General features: G+C 51.0%; 7 protein-coding genes and 1 non-coding gene across 8 annotated transcripts; 3 read left to right on the forward strand and 5 right to left on the reverse strand.

Moving 5' to 3' along the window:
• Window positions 1-411: 411 nt before the first annotated feature.
• On the forward strand, window positions 412-497 carry TrAtP1_004759. Its single transcript has one exon. It is a non-coding gene; the product is annotated as a tRNA-Cys (tRNA).
• Window positions 498-1,556: 1,059 nt separating this feature from the next.
• On the forward strand, window positions 1,557-4,680 carry TrAtP1_004760 (uncharacterized protein). Its single transcript, XM_014084190.2, has 4 exons — window positions 1,557-2,136; window positions 2,203-3,038; window positions 3,120-3,764; window positions 3,849-4,680. The coding sequence occupies exons 1-4, from the start codon at window positions 1,772-1,774 to the stop codon at window positions 4,148-4,150; spliced, it is 2,148 nt and encodes a 715-aa protein (XP_013939665.2). The 5' UTR covers window positions 1,557-1,771; the 3' UTR covers window positions 4,151-4,680.
• Window positions 4,681-4,705: 25 nt separating this feature from the next.
• Window positions 4,706-7,529, reverse strand: TrAtP1_004761 (uncharacterized protein). Its single transcript, XM_014084191.2, has 4 exons — window positions 6,547-7,529; window positions 6,315-6,470; window positions 5,366-6,255; window positions 4,706-5,295 (listed from the first exon to the last, which is right to left on the reverse strand). The coding sequence occupies exons 1-4, from the start codon at window positions 6,775-6,777 to the stop codon at window positions 4,938-4,940; spliced, it is 1,635 nt and encodes a 544-aa protein (XP_013939666.1). The 5' UTR covers window positions 6,778-7,529; the 3' UTR covers window positions 4,706-4,937.
• A 919-nt stretch (window positions 7,530-8,448) lies between these two features.
• TrAtP1_004762 (uncharacterized protein) lies at window positions 8,449-11,693 on the reverse strand. Its single transcript, XM_014083518.2, has 4 exons — window positions 10,963-11,693; window positions 10,826-10,889; window positions 8,885-10,763; window positions 8,449-8,802 (listed from the first exon to the last, which is right to left on the reverse strand). The coding sequence occupies exons 1-4, from the start codon at window positions 11,092-11,094 to the stop codon at window positions 8,652-8,654; spliced, it is 2,226 nt and encodes a 741-aa protein (XP_013938993.1). The 5' UTR covers window positions 11,095-11,693; the 3' UTR covers window positions 8,449-8,651.
• A 1,534-nt stretch (window positions 11,694-13,227) lies between these two features.
• TrAtP1_004763 (uncharacterized protein) lies at window positions 13,228-14,130 on the reverse strand (the record flags this gene model as incomplete). Its single annotated transcript, XM_014084192.2, has 1 exon — window positions 13,228-14,130. The coding sequence occupies one exon, from the start codon at window positions 14,128-14,130 to the stop codon at window positions 13,228-13,230; it is 903 nt and encodes a 300-aa protein (XP_013939667.1).
• A 746-nt stretch (window positions 14,131-14,876) lies between these two features.
• Window positions 14,877-16,764, reverse strand: TrAtP1_004764 (uncharacterized protein). Its single transcript, XM_014084193.2, has 2 exons — window positions 15,258-16,764; window positions 14,877-15,184 (listed from the first exon to the last, which is right to left on the reverse strand). The coding sequence occupies exons 1-2, from the start codon at window positions 16,634-16,636 to the stop codon at window positions 15,004-15,006; spliced, it is 1,560 nt and encodes a 519-aa protein (XP_013939668.2). The 5' UTR covers window positions 16,637-16,764; the 3' UTR covers window positions 14,877-15,003.
• Window positions 16,765-17,132: 368 nt separating this feature from the next.
• Window positions 17,133-20,831, forward strand: TrAtP1_004765 (uncharacterized protein). The gene is made up of 3 exons (XM_014084194.2): window positions 17,133-18,131; window positions 18,206-18,494; window positions 18,564-20,831. The coding sequence occupies exons 1-3, from the start codon at window positions 17,960-17,962 to the stop codon at window positions 20,101-20,103; spliced, it is 2,001 nt and encodes a 666-aa protein (XP_013939669.2). The 5' UTR covers window positions 17,133-17,959; the 3' UTR covers window positions 20,104-20,831.
• Window positions 20,832-20,875: 44 nt separating this feature from the next.
• On the reverse strand, window positions 20,876-22,662 carry TrAtP1_004766 (uncharacterized protein). Its single transcript, XM_066112436.1, has 3 exons — window positions 22,299-22,662; window positions 21,818-22,215; window positions 20,876-21,747 (listed from the first exon to the last, which is right to left on the reverse strand). The coding sequence occupies exons 2-3, from the start codon at window positions 21,839-21,841 to the stop codon at window positions 21,112-21,114; spliced, it is 660 nt and encodes a 219-aa protein (XP_065968521.1). The 5' UTR covers window positions 21,842-22,215; window positions 22,299-22,662; the 3' UTR covers window positions 20,876-21,111.
• Window positions 22,663-22,824: the final 162 nt, after the last annotated feature.

Here is a 22,824-nt window from a genome sequence, read left to right on the forward strand (position 1 = left end):
AGTGATTCATTAGCAGCAAGCTCCCTGAAGTGCCGTACCTATAGCGAGACAGTCACGACCTAGCTGTAGTTAAGTTCCTATAATTTCCATAGCATTGACCTTAATTGGCATACACGGCCCGACAATGGCTTCCATCTAATGGTTGGCAAACTGACGTCCTTGAACAGCTGCTGTCTGAGCAAACCGGGATCATCAATGGTTAGTGAAGCTTGATCGGTTGTCCTTGTAAAAGCCGAGCGCGAAACATGTAGTTTTGGGCGTATAGAGAAGAAGAAAATGGAAAAAACGGAAAAAATTAGAAATAGATATACTCGATACTTGTTCATACGCGTATCTCAATCCCACGAAATTCGGCTGCAAAATGGCAAAAGTATATAAGATGGATATCGTCAAGAACAAAACAAGAAAACCGGTTCCTTAGCTCAGTGGTTTAGAGCGAGAGATTGCAGTCTTGCGCAGTTATCTCTAGGTCGCGTGTTCGATTCACGCAGGAACCTCACATTCCTTTTTTGCCCTTTCTAACTCTCATCCCTTTTTTTTGGTCATTCCCAACAATTAGGCCGTCCATCAGATACGGTTCATGACGCCAATGGGTTTTCAGCTTATCAGCGAATGATTTTGTGTACATGTAGTCAGCGTGGCAGAGAACGGCCAAAGTTAAAAACCAGCGCGGCGCCGTGGCGGCCAGCCCAACCACTATTAGCTACATGCTCTGGTGTCTTATCTCTCTATACTGTTGAGCTTTATCAAACCGCTTAATTTGCTCCAGTGGTTCAGGCCAGAGGCACGGCTTCAAGGAGTAGACATATATGATACGTTATACATTATGGTGTTGGTCAAATTGTAGGTTGGCTGGTGTATAGAAAAGCATGTAGGAGGTGCTAGCAGACTACTGCTCTCGATGCTTAGACGCGCAGCTGGATCTTGTAAGCCCAGGATAGGAATGCGTGGCCAATGCAGTGCGTCTCATGCAGATTCCATGTTGAAAGCTTTGTATAGTAACAAGCTGATAATTGTTGATAACAAGAGAGGCCACAGCCGTGTTCAGTTATAGACATGTGACAAAGGATTGATACGCGCGTATTCGGCACTCTACAATGTCTGCATGTAGCTTGCTCGGAGGGCTGAGAGCACAAAACGCCCTCATTAGGCCAATCTTTCCGGCCGATTTGATCGTGCAGTTTACAAGCCCACTGGTAATCAAGTGCCTACCTCTACTTGCACGATGACAGCTTTGCGCCAGGAACGCGTATAAGCACACGTGCGGCTACGAATTCGTCCTACGTTGACGTCGATGTTGCCCTGGAATATACTGAGTGCGGCATTCCAGCGGCTGGGCTGAGACGAGCTGAGGCCACAGTAAGTTCAGGCGCCGCTGCTGCCGCTGCAGCTCAGCGCTTTAGCCGTTGAATGCGCTGCGCTACAGGCAAGCAGCGCCTGGGAAGTGCAGGTTTGTCCGCTATTTGTCCGCCGTGCACCCAAAAGGTGGAGCAGAGCCAGCGCCAGCATCGCTAATTTTCCGGGCTGGCAATGTAGATAGACATAGTGACGTTACCCCTCCATCTCAACCACAGCCTGCTGCTCCTCCATGCATGGCCAAAGCCAGTCCGGTCCTCCACTTTCGCTGTTAAATCATCCACGCGGTTCTCCACGTCCGGCATTGATTTACAAGGCGCCGCGAAAAATAAACTCTGGGCAAAAACTCCATCTTACAGCCCGTACCTTTTAAACAGCACGACACCCGCACCGCCAGAGCGCGCCGCTGCCCACCATGGCTCCTCGCGGCTTCGAGGACGAGGAGCTGACCATCTCCATGTCGTCAACCCACGTCCGGCGACACCAGCCGCCGCCTCAGCAGGAACAGGCCGCGATGCCGCCCAAGATTGCCGCGGACCAGCAGGCGCCGCAGGAGAAAAAGTCCCGGTCCGAGCAGCGTATCGGCGCCTACAAAGTCATCCGCACGCTGGGCGAGGGATCCTTCGGCAAGGTTCGCCTGGCCATCCACAATGGCACCGGCCAGCAGGTGGCCCTCAAGATCATCGCCAGAAAGAAGCTCATCAGCCGGGACATGGCCGGCCGAGTCGAGCGCGAGATTGAGTATCTCCAGCTGTTGCGGCACCCGCACATCATCAAGCTGTATGTAGTTTGCTTGCTCAATCCCCCCCTGCTTGTTGATGTCTTACTTACCTGCGAGCCGAACAGCTATACCGTCATCAAGACGCCCACCGAGATCATCATGGTCCTTGAATACGCTGGCGGCGAGCTTTTCGACTACATCGTCCAGAACGGCCGTATGAAGGAGGCCGAGGCTCGCCGTTTCTTCCAGCAGATGATTTGCGCTGTCGAATACTGTCATCGCCACAAGATTGTCCACCGAGATCTCAAGCCCGAAAACTTGCTGCTGGATGAGAATCTCAATGTCAAGATTGCCGACTTTGGTCTTAGCAATATTATGACTGACGGCAACTTTCTCAAGACGAGCTGCGGCAGTCCCAACTATGCAGCTCCCGAGGTTATTGGCGGAAAACTCTACGCCGGCCCAGAAGTCGACGTGTGGAGCTGCGGTGTTATCCTCTACGTCCTTCTTGTTGGCAGATTGCCCTTTGACGATGAGCATATTCCTAGCCTCTTTGCCAAGATTGCCAGAGGCACGTATAGCATGCCCCAATGGATGCCGCCTGGCGCAGCAACCTTGATCAAGGGCATGTTGGTGGTCAACCCGGTCCAGCGCATAACTATCGACGAGATCCGGGCTGATCCATGGTTCAACATTGAATTGCCGCCCTACCTACAACCACCCGTAGAAGAATTCTTCCACACTGGTGTCGATCCTAACAAGGCAATCAAAAAGAGCGACATTGCGCCGAATGCCCCGGAAAAGGTCCAGGAGAAGCTGCACAATGAGGTTACAGAAAAGATTAGCAAGACCATGGGTTACGGCAAGGACGATGTTGAGGAGGCTCTTCAATCCGAAGAGCCTTCTGCCATCAAGGACGCGTATATGATTGTCCGAGAAAACAAGCTCATGCTGTCAAGTAGTAAGATTCCATTTCCCTCCTAACTCTCCTAGGTTGCGTATAGGCCAACTCCCACCAAGACGAATACTGACTGCCTCCCAGATCCAGAATCTGGCCTTGCTGGTGAGGAAGGCAGCAGCCCTATGATGAGCATATCGTCTGCGCGATCTGCCATCTCACCGGGAGGTGCCTCTCCCCGTCCCTACGTCAACAAAGTCGGTATCCTACCCAGCAGTATCCCGGCCTATCACAAGGACTACATGGAGAGGGAAAAGAGTGGTGTTAACCACGATCTTCCTCCTCCCCTGGCCATTAATGACGAGTTGCCTGGTACCCGTACAGAAGCTGAAAAGGAAGAGGCAGCACGGCGTCTTAATCCTCACGCACGCTCTACTGTACGACTGGACGAATCTAGCAAGCGCCCGCAAGGGATGACGCCGATCAATACGCCAGCTAAGAAATCCAAGCCTGTGCGCTGGCAGTTCGGCATTCGATCTCGCAATGCGCCCTGGGAGGCGCTCCTATGTATTCACAAAGCATTATTCAAACTTGGCGCATCTCATCTTCGCGATGAAGGCTATAATGAGTTGCATGGCATACGAAACGAAGACCCTGCGAATGACACTGAAAGCTCCGCCAACGGCGCTCCTTTAGAGCGCGAGTCTAGAGATGGCACTGTTGACCCAACTAAATTGTACAAACTACCCGCCGACCCATGGCATATCCAAGTCAGATGGCCATCAACAGGTAAGCCGCATCAATATCCCGTCCATTATGCAAAAATGCGTCAAGTATATGTTGGCCTAACAAATCTTGAAATCAAATAAATAGATTTACAAAGAGAAGCAGAGCGCTCCAATGAAGCTGAACCCGAAGCTGGATCCAAGAGCGGCTCTCTGGACAGCTTCCATGTCTACTCTCCGAAAAATCCGGCGTCACGAAAGGACTTTGTTGCTCTACATATGGACATTCAAATCTACACGATGGAGCAAGGAGTCTTCCTTGTAGACTTTAAATGCTCTGGCTATGAAACCCAGGACGGATATCTGCTCGAAGAGAAGGAAGTCACCAGTCCTTTTCCGTTCTTGGATCGGGCGGCGCAGCTGATTATGCAGCTGGCAGATGCTGACTAGGAATCTGAGTCGCGTTGAGATTTGCCCGACCAGTGACTAGCTGGACTACTCTCTATGGTTGGTTCATTTTACAGAATCAGAGGAAGGCATAAGAATAACAAATATAGATATATGTCATCATTGCCTTTCGATGTCATGTCGGGCATTCTATGGCTTATTCTTCTCTCTTGAAGGGGTATCCAAGCTTGGGTCTGCCATCATTCTTCTCCTCAGCACCCTCTGCTTCATCTACCCCCTTTTTTGTTATTGTTATTTAATTTCATCGTCTGCAAATATCTAGGCAGGCGTAATTGGTTTAGACTTTGGTGTGCAATATTACTGCTTTGTTAAAAAGCGCAATGCGGGCGAGTAAGGACCGGGGACATCCTTGGGTTGGCCGGGATTGGCGTCTGGTGTCTCGACAACGACAGTGGCCCAACATTGATCGTCAATGCCATGATAACTCGCCTGCTGTTCATTTTTTTTCTTTTAGCTAATGGGTTTTTTGAATTCACAGGACTAGTATGGAACACAAGTACATATTTTAATTTAAAAAAAAAAAGAAATTGCATTACTATGGTTTTGGAACTGTGATTTTGTATTTGGATTTCTAAGCATGTCTTTTCAACAAGCTTATGTATACAAAACAAGCCCAAGCAATGGCAGCTTTTCAATCCAATCAACTAGCGTTACGTATTATCAAAGAAACCGATATCCAAATTGCTCCTGTCCTCATGCTCTTAAACAGGGTATAAAAATTTGGCGAAGACGAGAAAATGTAAATGAGGGAAGAGGGAATACCCTTTCTCTAATGGAACTGATCCTCAGTCACGCCCTTACCCATTGCTGCCGTAGAGCTGACGCCGCCGGTAACCATCTTTTGCAGCTCATCGACATAAGTGGCACCACTCCACTTCTGGTGCTTGACCACATCGACGCCCTGTTCCATCTCAGGCTCCTGCACAAGCTCGCCGTACGCGCGCATACCATGAGAGGCGTATGCGCGGGCAAACTGGTGGCTGATAAGAGCGGTTGTATGTAGGCCAGCAAGAGTGATGAACTGCCAGCAGTAACCCAGCTGAGCAAGTCGGCGAATGTAAGTCTCTTGCTCGTCACGAGGCATGGCAGTTTTCCAGTTGAAAGATGGGGAGAGGTTATATGCAAGCCTGTGTCATCCAGTCATTAGCATGCAGCTCGAGAAATACCAAACATCCAATCCAGTGAGGGGCAACTTACTTCTTCTCTGGCCAGACGGCGTGGACACCGTCGGCAAACTCCTTGGCCTGAGCAAAGTCGGGCAATTTACTCTCCATCCAAACGGCATCACAGAACGGACCGTAAGCAATAGCACGGTTAATGGCACAGTCACAGCCACCCTTCAAGCGGTAGTAGCCCTCTCGTGTTCGGGGAGCTTCCCAGTCGAAGAAGACATCTTTTCCGAGGATACTCTTGGCGAGAGCACGAGCCTCAGCGTTGCTCTTACCCTTGGAGCGAGCAAGATAATCACTCTTGATCTTGTCAGCATTGGAGGAAGATCCAATGGCAGCAATGACGGCGTCATCAAATCGTTTTAAGCCAGCAGCGGTAATCCATTCATCTTCAATGCGCTGGAGCTCATCACCAGTCTTTCCGCTCTGCTCAGCGGCAATCATGAGGTCGTTCAGAGGTTGTAGGCTGGGGTTGGTAGAGCCAAGGATGAAAGAATGATCACGAGGGTCAATTGTAGTGGTGATGAGTGTCGCAGCTTCAGCGTCGGTACGAGCAACAGCGATCAGGTCAGAGCCCATTATATCAGCTTGCGCACGAATGGCAACAAGGCGGTTGATGTGCTCGCTGATTGGTACCAGAACTTTACCAGCCATGTGTCCGCACTTCTTAGTACCAGGAGCCTGATCCTCGATATGGATACCAGCAGCACCCTTCTCGACGAATAGCTTGGTAAGTTTCATAACAGCAGTCAGACCACCATGGCCGGTATCAGCATCTGCAATGATGGGTCGAAGGTAGTCAATATTGGCCAGCTTGGCACGCTGAGCCTTTGGTACGCTCAAGCGCTCTTGGCGCTGTTTTCGATCATGGAAAAGCTGGGCGGTAAAGAGATGGCCGACTTTGTTGGGTACAGTGGTCTGGAGAGACGGATATTAGCCAAGACAGTCTTGTGTAAGTGTATGGTATTCCGTCTTACATAAGGGTAATCTGCCAGATCGGGGCCAGGCTCGTCCGACGCAGAAGCAGTTGAAGATGATTGCCAACCGGAGACGTAGACTGTGTCGAGATACTTGGCCATCTGAGTGACCATTGTAGGCTCCAAACAGCCATAAGTGTAGCTAGCATCCTTGTTCTATTTCTTGCTATTAGCAGCTGCCTTGGAAGTACAGACGCTCAATCGTATCCCAAAAACAATGCGTATGACTCACCTGGAAGCGGTTCTCCATGATGTTCCATAGCTTCTTGGACTGAGCATTGCTGGGATACTCAATCTTCAGATGGCCTCGCTTGGAAACAATCTGTTCCGCAGTGAAGGGACGTTTCGTGTGTCTCCATCTTGAATCGCGCCACCAGTCCTTGACCTGCTGGACCTCTTTCTGGAACAGGTCGTCTTCAATGTCCGGGTTCACAGCCGGTGTGACCATGTTGTTGGAAGCCATGATGCAAAGATGTAAGTGGTTGATGCTTTGTTAGGCAATGCAATAGACTGGCCGCATCAATTGGATATAAACTCGTATGATTGACTATCACACTACAAAGTCACTCCAAGAAAAGAGGAAAGATGAAGAAAGGAAGAGGCGGGAGGAGAGGAATAAAAAGAAGTTAGAGTTTTAGATGCTAGAGGAGGCCGAGTCACAGGCTTCGAAACAAGCCATGCCGCCGCTCACCCACACGATGCATAGGAGGGCGGCATCCAGTCATGCACCCGAATCAGCCACAGCAGCTGCCTCGCCTTTTCCCCATTTGCACCTCGGAACTTGCGAGCGGCCCTCTTTACTCGTTGCTCTGAGCGCCGGAATGGCCCGACACTCAGCATGGCCCAGCCACTTAGACGAGGCATGGGGAGCCCATTCAAGCTCGGCACTCGAGCAGGGTCAACCATTGAGTCGAACCTAAGCCTGTGGCAGCCATACACATGGGGCGGGCCAAGACGCCCCTGCAGCTGAGACTGCGTGACGTGACCGAGTTTCAACTGCGAAAAGCCACCGCGAAGTCCAGAATCCCAGATGCGGCGCGGCTCCAGCTCGGCTCAAGGGGAGCTTGGATGGGCGACAGGTTGACACAGTGGTTAGCCGCCATTGGCCGAGATGCCGACGAGGTCAGCCGTTGGCCCCGCGTCACACTGAACACTGGCGGGATGGCCTCCATGTCTCCGTATCTTTGTTGTGGATGATTCAAGATGAGGATGTCGTGGTGGAAGTTGTCCAGCAGAGAAGAAAAAAAAGATTTGAACCCCTAACCTCTACTACTTTCCATTTTTACTGCTCTTTTTTATCTTACCTCCTCTCCTTCCTCATCTTTTCCCTTCCTCTTTCCTAGCCCTCGTGCCTTCCATCTTACATAGATCAAGGTACGTACCTCTTTAAAGTGGCGAACTCTCTCTCCGCATCAGCTCTCAAATCGGCAATGCACCAGCCCAAAGGATCCACTTTCCCCACCACTATGCCTTCCTCCTATACTTTCCCCCGGCCCCGGTGCACCGGAGCTCTTTTGCATGTGAAGTGACGCATCTGCAATATTCCTGTACATTCCCAGCGTCAACAGACAAGTGATTCGACTACTATGTATTTACTGAAGAATTGTAGAAAAAATTAAATATATACAAGAAAAAAAAGGCCAAATGGCATTCAGTCGGTCGAAGCAGTACGGAATCAATTTTACGGGCAAGAACGCTCCCACCTGAAGCGTTCACTTTCTTGGTACTCTGAGCGTCTCGAACACGATAATCCGCCTACTTGTAGGTACCTACCTACGCAAATAGACCGGAGCAGACTCGGTTAAAGGATCAGCCGTAATCAATATGGTGACATGGCCTAGCCCTGCGCCGGAAGCCAACATATAGCATATCCATTTCCATTGTTAGCTATTGATGACTCCTACTTCCGTTACAAATAGCTCGGTACTCGTCCGTCTTACCAGTAGGGCCTACATATTTCATAATCACATGGAATTACATCTTCCCGGGAGTAGATGAACCGACGTGCAGCCTACACCACCATCTCTGCATGGCATGTTAGCGGCCACCACTGGCTTGCCATCCAACCATCTTATCTGACGGGTAAGATGACAGCATTTCAGAGTAAGTCATTGCATTGCTTGCTTTCTGTTTTACTTTATTGTGTATTCCAGTTGGCTCAAAAACTACCAAGACAGCAATTCATCATCGCCATGCTAGTTCGACGTGCTCGTCTCCAAAGGCCCTGGTCTATAATCATGCTCTGTCTTTTGCGAGTGACGACATTCCTCTAGCCGCACACGATGTCGTTTCGAGATGCCACCACTCCAATACATATCCCCACAATTAGCCATGCCACTACAATGTCAAATTGGCCAGGGCTCTTTCGTTGTTCAGCTCAATCGCCTTGATAAACGTCTCATACGGGGTCAACGTTCCCAATGCTCGTCGCATGTGCGCATTTACAATCTGGAGTCCGTAAACATAACTGGCATTGACCCAACCGAATCTATCATAACTTTACGTTAGCATCTCTCTGACGGATTCTCATGCTAACTTGTATATTAGCATCGAAAAGTTGAAAGACTTACCCTTCCTTTGCAACGCCCTTGAAATCTAGGCCTTGGTTTCCATACTCGGCGTCAACACGATGGGGGTCAATCGGCCGCGTTACGTCGTACTTTTCAACCACCACTCCGTTGAAATCAACAAACGCCTTAGTGATCATAAAGAGCCATTTATAGGCAAGACGTTCGGCTTCCTCAGTGAAGCTGTACCGAAGCAGACCTGTCCAAGCCAGCATCTGCTGCGGGGCCCAGCCGTACGGGTAATCCCATTGTCGATTCGGGCGTTCCAGCCCAATTTCACCCCGAGATTTCTCCGTTCCTGCTACCAGGCCTCCAAACATCTCGAACCGAGGCAGGCCCTTCTTCACCAAATCGGCAGCCTGCTTAGGCGATGCAAGTCCAGCCCAAAGTGCCCACAAGGTTGTAGCAGTCTCGTACGTACACCTCTTTCTGTTGGCTGTGTCGTAGTCAAAGAACATGCCCTCCTCTTCATTCCACATCAGTTTGTCCATTGTCAGCTTTCTCCGCTTCGCGCGTCGGTCCCAGACTGCCGAGGAGACTGTCTCGCCGGGCTGGTACGGCGTTCCCTGACAGAACTCGGCTGGAATTGTCAGCTTATCGCCAAAGAGACTTCGGATGGTTCGTGCGATATCCGTCTCATATTTAAAAAGTAGAGAGTTCAGATCAATTGTAGCGAGGTCAGCACAGACGCCTTCGAGACGGTACGATGTGTCATGACCAGATTCGCGCACTGCGCGGTCGTGCAAAAAGTATGCGTCCAACTCGGGCTCCTGGATCTCTCCGTAGTTGTAAGCTCGGACAAAGTCTTTGAACTCCATCTTATGCTTCTCAATGTATGGTTTCAAGATGTGAACGAAATGGCTAGCTTCTGTCTCAGGAGGCACGCCGAGGCCCTCTGGTCTGTATCTCGAAAGACCCGTCACAGGGTCCAGTCTAGGCTCGCAGGTCCAGACACTATGGTACTCCTTGATGGCTGCAAGGATCGCTCGTCTCAAGAATTCCTTTGAATCAGGCTCATGCTTGATCTTTTCGTACACTCGAAGAGCCATATCCGTCAGAAAAGGGGGTTGCGATCGACCAAGGTAGTACGATCGAGTGGCATTGAGAATTTTGCCATAATGCTCGATACAGAAGCAAAAGTTGAGGACCATTGCCTTGGCTAAATCGACTCTCTCGTGGATCAGCAAGCCGAGAGACTCCATGTAGCTATCCCAGCCGTAGAGTTCGTTGAAACGGCCACCAGGAACAACAAATGGCAAGCCCTTCAAAGTGTGCACCACATTGCCCTGTTCATCCTCCTCTTCCGCCTTCTCTACGGCCACGGCCAAGAGACCAGGCTTGTCATTCATGTCTCGAATCAGCTCCGGAGTAATCTTCTCCGGCAAAAGCTGAACATCAAGGCGGAGTTCCGGTCTATCGGCAGCAACCTTTGTATAGTATTCATACTGCTCAGGGGCTCCAACAGGAACGTAGATTCTCGGGCGGGGATCATCCGTCCAATCCTTGGGATCACGAGCAGCAATCTCAATACTCGAAGCATCGATTCGCCGTGTAAGGCCATCCCAGAAGTGATCTCGGATAAGGCGGGATAAACGGTCAACAGGGTTCTCATTCAGGCGAGCTTCATCAAGGATGATTTGCTTCCGCCCATACTCCTTTGCCAATGTCAATTCCTGCAAGAGATTCGACAGCATGTACGTTCCTCGGACTTCGAATCGGTTGTAACCAGCCGAGGCAGCAGTTCTCAGGGAAATGACTTTGGGGCCGTTATCCTCAATCGTGATCTGCATGTTTCCGTCGGTGTCTTCTTGGTTCTTCAGAATTTCCAATGTGGCGTCAACCTGCACGAGAAAGCGACGGCCCATCTCTATAGTGCTCTCATCTACACAATTGCGGTCAATACTTGCGTTCCATGCTCAATTCAAATATGGAGAGACAACTAACCATGGCTTCCACGTCTGAACGGCTCCTGAGCCCCCATCCTCTCCAGCTGCTTCACCAAGCTATTCTATAGCAAATCCAATTAGCATTTTGAGAGTGATGTAGTAGTTTACGTTCTTGCTACATAGGATGGCACCTACCTGGGAGTAGGTTCGGGTCCGCACTCCATAGCGGTTGCTATGCCGCTCCTCTGAGGCATAGTACGTCTTCGCATCGTCGAAAACCCCGTACTCCTCAGAACCGCGTGAGCGGTGGCCTGATGCGCTTGACATGAGGAATGTACGTGCTTGTGTATGTATATATCACTCTTGCTCGGATCGGCTGAATTGGTTGGGTTGTGTGCGTTGAGAAGCTGCCCGGGTATCAATGAGCAGCGGTGGTGGTGTCGTCGTCGTCGTCGTTATGGACCAGTAGCAGCAGGGCCGGAAGTCGCAGCAGCTTTCGTCCAACAATCTCGGGATGATAGATAACTTTAGGGCTCTGGAGGTGACACCGGCGGTCGGGTCTAGAGAAGAGTCAGCAGCGAGGAACACAAAGTACAGGCTACACGGCCTCGCATCAGGGGGGGTCACGAGCGTGGGCGAACTCCCATATCCGTTACCACCACCTCCATCTACCTCATTACCATGACCACCACCGAGTGACAGGATGCATGGACCCTGCGGGGCATAAATTGGACGAGCTGGGGGTGATGACATAGTACGTACCGGTACCTGGTGGCAAAGGGCCTCGGCTGGGCTGGAATTGGCAGCAGATGGAGGTCGATACTGACTTGCACAGGTAGCAATGGCTGTAATGATGATACAATAACGGAGTGCTGGAAACGAATGTAGAGAACTTGGTCGATGCGATCGACGGAGGGGGCAGAGGCAGAAAAGGTCGACGAGCTGCATCGACCCGACGCTGCTGCTGCCAGACCAGTTACGCAGCTGTGGATTTGTTTGTTGTTCTATTCGTTCACCGCCCACCCCACTGTGGCTCCTGCACGGGATGCGCGCTGGAAGTGACGATATGACGCATGAAAACCAGACATATCTGGGCCGCCAGCCAACAGGGGCCCACGTAGCGCTGATAGGGATGCTGGGCCTTGGCATTCCGTGGCTAGAGCCCCCACGTCCACGTTTCTGCTCCCACAGGGCTTCAGCGCTGGCTGCCAGAGGGCACCCCTTTCAAATCGAGGCCGTTACAGGGCATGCAGCGCCCTAAGGGCCCCCTTAATCGCCGTCTCTGCCGGACTCGGCCGCTAAAAGTCCTTCCACCAGCGGTCCACCGTTTTTACGCCAGCAAAGGCTGATTGATTGCAATAACGACAAAACACCACTAACAATAGCATTGTTTGTCAAGGGGCTCGTACCAAACTTACATCCGCCATCAAGCCACTTTACACAAGGGTTACAGTACACGCTTCAAGGGCCATGTAAGATAAAGGGGGCGAGAACGAAGCTGAGGATCCTACAGGTACTGCCCGAAGACGTGCAGCGAAGTACAGCGCATCTCTTGCCCCCTTGCAGAGGTACAAGTACCACGGGAATGCCTCCTGAGACCAGAGCACAGCAGGCATTCTCGCCGAAGCTTTCCTTGCTTCCAATGCTTGTTGCAGTGAAAGCGGCAGCCAGTTTGGATTCTGCCGCATCAGCTTACATGCACGCCAGCTACACGTCGTACTCGGGTGTTTTGCCCCCGAAGCAACTGCGTGGGTAACTTTCTCTCTGCATCGAGACTGTGATACAAGCCGGCGTTTGTGGAATGAGCAGTCAGACTGTAATCGTATGGTTTTACATTACACCACTAGTATTAGTCGTAGTATCTACTCTAGACATAGACCCCCAGCCTACAAGACTGGGATGAAAAGCAACCCCTACAAGTTGCCATCCGTATTTCGTGCAGGCTCGCCAATGGGTTCATTCCCACCGTTGCACAGACCGGGTTCGTAGCCTCCAAGCTCAAAGAAGGCGTACTAGGTATATGATACTTCAAGACCCAGGCGTCTCGGAAGTCCGGGGATGGATCCTGCGGCGTCTCGACTTGATCATGTGTCTCCTAGCTTGGGTGCTTCGAGACGCTAGCAGTAAGAGTAAGAAGCATCAGCAGCACGAGCTGAGAAGAAGATATCAAATGCCCTGTTGGATCAAAGAGCGCCAACGTCGATCGCTATCCATTCCATTTTAAATTGAAAAAATAATGGCATTCAGCATCAAGTAAACCAAAAAGGTATAAAAAGGGCAGAAAATTCGATAAATGATAGGCAAATCACTACTCCTAATATCTCTCCCCAACAAAAAAAGAAAGAAAGAAAGTTGTGTAAGCCAATGCAGCAGCAAAGTCAAAATGGTATCTCGCAAACAATAATCTCAAACGCCCAACATATTCGACCCATCGGCTTTTTCTGCTCGCCCAGCTCTAACTCACGACTCCGACGAGTCCCGCGCTGGCCTTGGCCTCGCACCCAGGCGGCTCCTTCGTTTGGCAGCCGTCTCAGCATCCCACAGGCCGGCGAACACAGCCTCGCACTCTTCATCGTCTTCGGAATCAAACTCAACTTCGCTGTGTCCTTGGCTGTCGCCATCTTTCTTTCCCCTGGCAATTTCTTCTTCTTCTTCTGCCATTTCATCCATGAGCTCCAGGCCCTCGGAAATCGTGACGTCCTCCCAGCTCCGATGTGTCACCACCCGCTCCGTCTCCAAGATAAACTTGCCCACTTTGTACTTTTGTGATTCCTCCTTGGCATCCACGTATTTCCAGCCAAGCTTGCGGGAGCATATTCCGCAGCAAATATCTGCCACGACATGCCATCCAGTGACAAGCTGGCGATTCTCGTTCTTGCCAATGCGGACGTTGAGCAGCGACACGGATGGCGCATTTGCATTCGCCGAGTCTGCTAGAGGGGAGATCAAGTACGCGCGGCCATAGCGACCAGTGAACCCCTTGGAAATAATCTGCGAGGTGAATGCAATGTCGGTAGCACAGCTCGAGCAGCGCAGCGTATCTGCCGCTGTCCGGGAGAGTCGTCGACCAGAGATTTTGTTTCCCAGTGTAGTGATTGCAGAATCGCCGTCGGGAGGAGAGCCATTCGGCGTGGTCACTGCTGATAAAGCGCCATCGCCAGGACCGCTAGAGAAGTCCGACGATGTGGAAGATGTTGAGGATGTCGAGGATGCAGAGCGGCGGCGACGTCCTGGGAAAGTGAACTTGAAGCTCGGAAGCAAGTAACTAGGGAATATCGGCTTTGTGGCCGCAATGCCGCTCTCTCTCACCATGACGCGAATATCTTCTTCGAAAAAGAAGGCTTCCCAGATGCCTCCCGCCATGGATTCGGGAAAAAGAAGGTAATCCAGCGTTTTTCTTTTCCAACGAGCTGTTTCAGCCCCGTCTGCTAGCCGATGCTAGGTGGCTCGATGGGCTGTAAGGGAAGCTTTCCGGTGGCTCAACGAAAGGCCGACGCCGCCCAAACTCTCTTCTGGTCCTACGCGCGCAATTCAGCTCAGCTGCTACTGCTGCTCCTCGGTAGTTTAGCTCGTTTTTTATATGACGAGTACCGGTATTGGCTGATAATGCGGCCGATCAAGCAACCCCGCAGACGGTGTGTTTGCTCCGATGTAACCAAGGCGGCAATACACCTTATGCTCCCAGTATTTTGGGAGGTGTATCTACAGGCAAGTTATTCACTCATTTCCTCCATCAGAAGCCCAGCCGAACGAGCTTTAACAGAAAGGTGAGGGAAAGGCCCCCGGCCACCTAAATAAGGTCATGGGGCGTCAGATGCCCTTTAGTGAGCGATTAGCGGCGGGCTGCATCGCCGGTACTTGGGCTCTGACGTGCGATTTAGCACCATCCATCGACCATCCATCGGGTTCAAGGTGCCACTAATTGGGCCGCTAACCCGGTCGCGCACGGATGGGGAGGGGCCTCTGGCTTTCTAGTGTTGGTGCCCAAGTTGACTAGTGCCTCTAAACAACATTTGATCGAGAGTGAACAGTTATTGATGACACAATCAAACGTGGTAAACTTCATATGAGTAAGAGTATACTTGGTCGATAGAGGAGACAAGCAATATAGATGAAACTTCAACATTTAATGCGACGCTTATGCGTAGCTTTGAATCCTTGGATTTGGTATATAGGATACACATCTTGTTTCTGATACTTTGTTTGGGATTTTTTCACTAGTTTTTGCTTCTACGCTTAGTTCTGGGGCTCCTCAGCGACGTAGTGCAGGTAAGCACCAAGCATCTTGATGCCCTCAATGTAGTTGCCCTTGTCAAGCTTCTCGTTGATAGAGTGAGCACCGTCTGTTGAGCTTCCCATGGGCAGCAGCAGGACATTCTTGCCGGTAGCCTCCTCGAAAGTAAGAGTGACGGGGATACTATAGAGGAATTTCATTAGCATTTTGCAAAGCGCAAAGGATCGAAAGACAGGAAATCCATGATACTACTCACCTTCCACCCTCACGAGTAAAGTCAGGGGCGACACCCCAGACACGCTCAACTGCCTTGGCAGCAGCAGAAAAGTTCCAGTGCTTTGGCGAGGCAACCCACCACTTTCCGGTGTGCTGAGCCCAGACCTTCATGCTGTTCTTGCTGCCAAGCTTGGCAAATTGCTCCTCCACGTACTTGTAGACCGCAGCGTTGGTAGTGTCAATGTCCATATCAGGGACAGTTCGGATAGAGAACTTGCCAGTGACCTTGGCGGGGATGACAGTCTTGGCACCAGGAGAAGCGAAAGCGCCCTCGATACCGTGGAGAGACAGAGAAGGGTATCTCCAGCGGGCCATCAGGGTTGGCTTGGTCTCATCGTGGATGGTGGTGGTGCTGCCGAGAGATTCGTGCAGGTTGCCCATGGTGAAGGCAATGGTGTCGTAGAGCTTCTCCTCATCCGCAGTAACGGGAGCAACCTGCTCCTTGATGCCGGGGATGTTGATGTTGCCCTTGCTATCAACAAGAGATGCCATGATCTGAACCAGATCAGTCATGGGCTCGTGGGCCTGTCCGCCAAAGACACCGCTGTGCAAGTCGGCACCGGGGCCAGAGACTTCAACAGAGTAGTAGTTGCAGCCTCGGAGGCCGTAGGTCAAGCAAGGCTTCTCAGTTCCGAGCCAGTAGTTGTCAGAAATGCAAACGGCATCGGCATCGGCGAAGAACTTCTTGGCCTCCTCTCGGATCAAGTCATCCAGACCCTCGGATCCGTACTCCTCCATACCCTCAAAGCACATCAAAAGGTTGACGGGGAAGTCAACACCAGCCTTCTGGTGGGCCTCAATGGCGTTCAGCCAGCCCAGGACGGGTCCCTTGTCGTCGGTTGAGCCACGGCCAAACATGCGGCCCTTGTCGTCGACGGTGAGCGTGAAGGGGTCGGTTGCCCATCCATCGCTCTTCTCAGCGGGCTGGACATCGTAGTGGCCGTAAACCAGAATCGTTCGCTTGTTCTTGTCGTTTCCGTATCGTCCAAGAACAACAGGAGGCAGGTCAAGGTGAGGCCTGTGAGGCTCCTTGCCGAGCGGTCGAAGTTCAACCTCAGCACCCAAAGCCTTCAGCTCATCGGCCAGGAAGTGACCCATGCGCACAACATCGGGACGGCGGGCATCCTCGGCGGAGATGGAAGGGATAGCAACAGCCTTGCGCAGACGCTCAATGAAGGCATCCGCAGAGGTGTCAACCTGCTTGAAGAAGCTGTCGAGTTGAGGTGCCATCTTTCTAGCTTGGTGGGCACGGATCGAGTCAGTGAGGTAGGGTCGAAACGAAGGAGCAGCAATTCGAGGACGCTGGAGTAGTTGAGAAGAAAAAGGCCTGATCCTCGTCCAGAATTGACGAGAACTCATGAAGAAAGATGGTGCGGGGCATATCGCCCTACCAGCTGCTCAGCACGCGAAGATACAGCGCCTGCAGAAGCTTCACGTGGCGGGGCAGAGGGCAGGATGGAGGGGAACTTTTTTCGTTCCAGGCCGGTTACCAGCGGCAGCTGATGGTGAGACGCTGCATGGTACCGCAGCAGTACCTGAGCAGACAGATGCTCAGACGAGCAAACAGGCACTTATCGTGTGGACAGCGTGAGGTGGGGATCTAACACGAGAGGTACCCTGCAAGTTGCACTTGTCCCTCCTCAGCCTGCCGGGTATTTGCAGTAGTCCTAATTCCCGCCGCTAATACTGCTCCATGTCAGCCCGGAATACTGCTCCCAAACAGGAAGCTTGGGCACGTGAGATGCCGGCGGTGGAAAAACATTTTGCCTTAGCGCAAACGCTAACTGCTGGCAAGCGGCCTGAGCTCGCTATCAATACGCGCGCCTCCCATTAATAATGGAACTAACTGTCCCCAGTCCCTCCGCTTCTGTTTTTCTTCTCCTCTTCTCGTCCACATCAACGACACACCGTCCTCCCGCGAAGTCATCGCCGAAGCATCGTCGACTTGCGCCCAGGTGACTGCTCGCTTGCCATCCATCGATTTTAATCCCGCTAGGCTACGGCTTCAACGAATCAAGCGCCTTACAGCCTCCATTGTGAGGTCGAACAGTTCCGGTAGAACCGTACGCGTGCCCCATCCTCCAACGACCCATTCAGCGAAGCGATTCTCGCATCTCGCGACCCATCGACCTGTGATTTGCTCTCTGTTCCGCTTTACCAAATAAGTCTCGGCTTTCTTGTTTATTTGTTACTCTATTTTGGAATTTTGCTAGTCTGTCCGACGTGGGTTCCTGAGACGGCTAGCAAAGGGTTGTTATCTACTGGTGCATAGGCTGGTCTGTTATGGTGATCAGGAGGTGAGGGGGAACTCTAGGGTTGTCTTTTCCTTCTGGCTTCTGCCACTTGTACTCGATTATTCGTCGTACCCATTTTTTCCCTATTGTCTTTGTCTTTCCACCAATTACAATCAGAATTGATTATTTTGAGTCCATCTTGAGTTGAAACAGCACCGAGGTGCAAAACCAAGAAAAGAAGAAGAATCAAAAGAAAAAAAGTTTCGCTAGCAGCAAGAAATTCTATACTCACTTAGTCAATTGTTTTACGACTGAGGTTTCCGACGTATTTACATCACAGATTCATAGCCCCTTCGACCTTACATTCTTGACGAGCCTAACGTCTCTGACCTCTTTTACTCTTTCACATTTCGTTGCTTGTAACCAAACAATCCCCCCCTCAGCAAAAATGTCTTCATCAGTGTTCTTCAAATTCAAGTCGCAGAAGGAGCCCACAAGAGTGGAATTTGACGGTACAGGTATCTCAGTCTTTGAACTGAAGCGTGAAATCATCAACAAGAGTGGTTTGGGCGATGGCACGGACTTCGACCTGTTCATTTACACCGATGACAACAGTGAAGGTGAGTACTTGGAACTGATACCGAAAATTATCCCTTGCTTCCAGCAGCATAAATACTAACTTGGTATGATATAGAGTACGATGATGATACCACAATTGTCCCCAGATCAACGACGGTGATTGCTCGACGACAGCCGGCCTTAAAGCCCGGGGCTGGGCGAGCCGCCCGATATGTCTCTGGCAAAATGCCCGTAGCGGCTAAGAATGCCGGCCGCAAGGAACAGCTAGGGAAGGTTTCGACTTCCAAGCCGAACTCGAACGCTTTTAGCCAGATGAACGATGCTATGACGGAGGAAGATCGCATGGCTGCCATGTTTGCTGCTCAATCCGAACAATGGTCAGCTCAGCAAGAAGAGTTGTCTCAGTAAGTTGTCTTTGTTTGGTCATGCATTTTCTCTAGCGTAGGGTATAGAGTTGCTAACTGCCTGAACAGACAAGCACCAGTTTTCAAGCCAGGTGCTAAACGCCCAGCAAATGTCCCAGATCATGACCCTCCCAATGGATACATTTGCTATCGATGTGGAAACAAAGGTCATTGGATTCAATTGTGCCCTACCAACGATGACCCTGATTTTGATAATCGGCCCCGCGTCAAACGGACTACTGGTATTCCTCGATCATTTTTACAAAAGGTGGATAAATCTGTCATTCTAGCTCAAACTGAAGGCGACGAATCCAAGCGACCCTCAGGAATCATGGTCAACGCTGAGGGGGATTTTGTCATTGCTGAGCCAGACAAGGCGTCTTGGGAGCAATTTCAGGCCAAGGCCCAATCCTCTTCCGCCGCGGCCAAGACGGCAAAGGCGGAAGATAAGGAGGTGCAGGAGCGTGGTCTCGAATGTTCGATTGACAAGAAGATGTTCATAGAGCCAATGAAAACCCCATGCTGCCAGAAGACGTTTTGCAATGACTGCATCACCAATGCACTCATTGAAAGCGACTTCGTCTGCCCTGCTTGCCAGACTGAAGGTGTACTAATTGATGATCTTCAGCCTGATGAAGAAGCATCAAAGAAGATTCAGGACTACATTAAAGAGAAAGAGGCCGCCAAGGTCACTCCTCCCTCATCCCCCAAGGCCAAATCGGAGGAAGTGGCAAACAGTTCCGAGAATGTCGCTGGAGCTGAAGAAGCAGACAAGGTTGGGCTAAATAAAGCAACAGACTCTGAGGCGGACAGGCCGAAACTCGAAAAGACTGAGTCTCAAGAGGAGAAACTTGACTCACCAGCCACAGAAGTCGCCGACTCAGCGTCCAAATCTCCCTCAACCGAGTCCAAAAGTCTTGTCCTCGCTCCTCTGGCAGGGGACAAAAAGACCGAAGTAGTCAAAGCAGAAGACACTGCTTCAAAGAAGAGGCCTGCAGAAGATTTCCTCGAAAATCCTAAGATCCCCAAGGGCCCCCGTGCTATGCAAAACCAATCATCACAAAATACGATGAATGGAAACATGATGAATGGCATGCCAAACATGGGAATGAATAACATGATGTTCAATGGTGGCATGGGCATGATGCCAAACATGATGAACATGGGCATGGGTATGAATATGGGTATGAACAACATGGGCATGGGCATGGGCATGCCGATGATGAACATGCCTATGATGGGGATGCAGGGCTTCAACAACATGAATGGGGGCTACGGAAACATGAATGGAGGATATGGTATGAACAACATGGGTGGTATGAACGGCATGAACAACATGAATGGCAGTAACATGAACGGGAATTGGGGAGGTATGAACAATATGGGCGGTATGAATGGCATGGGTAGCATGAACGGCATGAATCCCATGGGTGGAACGGGCAATATGAATGGCATGAATGGTGGAGGCATGATGAACGGCTATCAAAATGGCGGCAACTTCACCCAAGGTGGTGGCGATGACGATGCCTACTTCCGAAAGCCGGTCAACCCCCATCGACACCAGAACAAGCAACGCCGAGTCCGGCCAAGCGACTACAGAGAGCTCTAAAAGAAAGAGATGAAGAGAGCAACCAGAGCAACCTCTACTATTACGATATGCAGCACACAACAACCATCTGGAATGGCTCTGCGCCGAAAGTACGGCGGACGACAAAGGCGGCATGTTCTGCTAGGGGGTTTTCGTTTTCAACACACAGCGTTTAATATCGGATACAGCAACACCTAAAGGCCCCTACTTTTTTTTTCCTTCTTGCATTTAGCTGGCGAAACACTGCACACACAACGCACACCAAATACGACACAACAATACATGTATGAACAGGGAGCAAATACCACACACAAATATAAAAAACAGGGAGGACGGTTCTCATTACCAGAGCTCAACTTGGCTTGGATCAGGCGTTTTTTTCCCTTCAACTTTTTCTGTTTTCGTCTCTTATGTCCATGAAAGAAAAATATTCGAATCGAGCCGTTTTAGCCATCTTCAATCCTCATACCTCTTTACAGATCAGCACTTGCCCTTTTTGCCCCCGAAATGATGGACGCTGAATTCCGCATGTTCCATCTTAACCCTCTATGAGATTAACGAAAAGAGGGACTGGGTATTACTGTATGGTTATTTTCAGGGTGAGATTGAGTTGGAGACGGCTTTTTTTTTCTTTTTTGCTTTTCCCCCCCTCTTTAAGGGTGGCATGATGAAGGCGCAGGAAGATTTTTAAGTAGAACAGGTGTCCCAGAAAGGGAGCGTCAATTTAAGAAACTGAATTGTACACCACACACACATGTTTACACTGCACGTGAATTGAGTGAATGAAATAAGTCAAGACCAAAGGTGATGGATAGGTGAAATATGTAGACTATAAGGGCTGAAAACGCCTGGACTCCTTATACTAAATCTATTAGAAAGAATATCTAGTCGGTATACACGGCCCATAAGTCTTTGTTCGTGACGTAGATGATAATTTTTCTTTTCTTTTCTGAATTTTTTTTATGCATTTATTCTTTCTTGTTCTTCTCTCCCTCTCCTTTCTCGTCTATTTACCTCCCCTTGTCGTTTTTACTGCGGCGGAACGTACGGCTTCACCAGCATCTCGCTAAATTTCTCCAGCTTCTCCTTGCCTCGCACTTCCTCCACCAACAACGGCATCTTGACGACATTGAAATCCTCAGCGTAAAGCTCCTCGTACTGGTCAAGATACTTGCGCTGCATCTTCCTGCGGGCGTTGCACTGCTCGCAGTCGCTCTCCTTCTTAGGGAACAGCAGCTGGTTGACGACGATGCTGTGGGTGTCGATGCCGTAGTTGGCCAGCTCCTGGATCATGCGCTCCGTCTCGTACAGACTCAAGAACTCGGCGATGCAGACGCACACAAAGGTGGTCAGCTCGGCGTCCTTGAACTGGGTGTTGACCTCGGAGATTGTGGCGCGCAGGGACTCGAGCTTCTCCATCATCTCGTTGAGGTTCTGGCCGTTGGGCAGGGCACCGTTGGAGCCGAGGAAGCCGTTGAGCAGCGGGCCGTACTGGGAGGAGAGCTGGGAGACCTTTGCGAGGGCCTTTTCGAGGACGGAGGGGAACTGGAGGAAGCGGAGGGTGTGGCCGGTGGGGGCGGTGTCGAAGATGATGGTTTCGTAGGAGAGGGACTTGACCTGCTTGAGGACTTCGGCGAAGGACATGGCTTCGTCAATACCGGGGATCTACAGAAAGATGCGAGTTAGGTTTCATGTACTAAGAAGATGGGGAAAAAAAGAAGAAGGGGAAACGTACAGCAAAGGCGAGATCCTGCATCATGCCTCCAATCCCCCCCGCTCATGGCATTCAGGTCCTCCGTGTTCTCGCCCTGGCCAGCCAGCAAGTCCTGCATGCTGCCATTGGGGTCAATCTCCATGGCGCTGAGGTTGTCGAAGCCGTTGATGAGGCGGGCCTCCTTGCCGAACTTCTGGTTGAAGGCATCGGACAGGTTGTGGGCGGGATCAGTACTAATGAGCAGGACGGAGCGGCGGACTTTGGCGAGCTGGATGGCGAGGGAGCACGACGTGGTGGTTTTGCCGACACCACCTTTGCCGCCGACGAAGATCCAGCGGAGCGAGCGCTGGTCGAGGAGCGTTTGGAGAGACGGCTCGAGAGCGTCTTCGTCGATGACGAGGGCCATGGCTGTGGAGGTGCTGTGTTTTTTTTTAGTATGCGGAATAACAGAGAGAAGAGAGAGAGAGAAGCAGAAAAGAGATTGGTGGAGGAAGAGACAGACGAGGCTGAGACTTGAGGGGGGTGACGCAGACGATTTGAGTTGGCGAGGCTACAGATACGAGAGGGAGTGGCGTTTGGAAGCGGAAAGAGAAGGATGGAGCGAAGATGGAGGGGCAGAAGATGACAAAAAGGATGCGACAGTAAGTGGTGTCGATATGGTGGGGGGAATGAGCGTGTGTTTAGGCACCTAGAGCTCTAGCGGTTGCAACGCTCCGAGGCTGCCAATGAGACTGTAGCTGCATGAATAAGTTGACAGCGGCATGATGTAGATGAAGATAACAATGTCGAACTGCATAACACGGAGTCTTCCATTCAACTATAGCGGCTTCAGCCTGGCTTTAACGAAGCATCTCATTGATGAAGCCTGGTGTATATACATACATGTACGTACCTGCTCCGCATATCAACGAGCAGAGCCATGGCCAGCGGCCACCTCCACCAACTACCAACGGCGGCCGGCGCACAGCGTGGCTGAGCCAATGTGCTGCCTCTGCTCCCACCGATGCTGATTGGATGCGCTGTACTTG

The sequence above is a fragment of the Trichoderma atroviride genome, chromosome 2 (genome assembly GCF_020647795.1).
Source record: "Trichoderma atroviride chromosome 2, complete sequence".
NCBI classification, from domain to species: domain Eukaryota; kingdom Fungi; phylum Ascomycota; class Sordariomycetes; order Hypocreales; family Hypocreaceae; genus Trichoderma; species Trichoderma atroviride.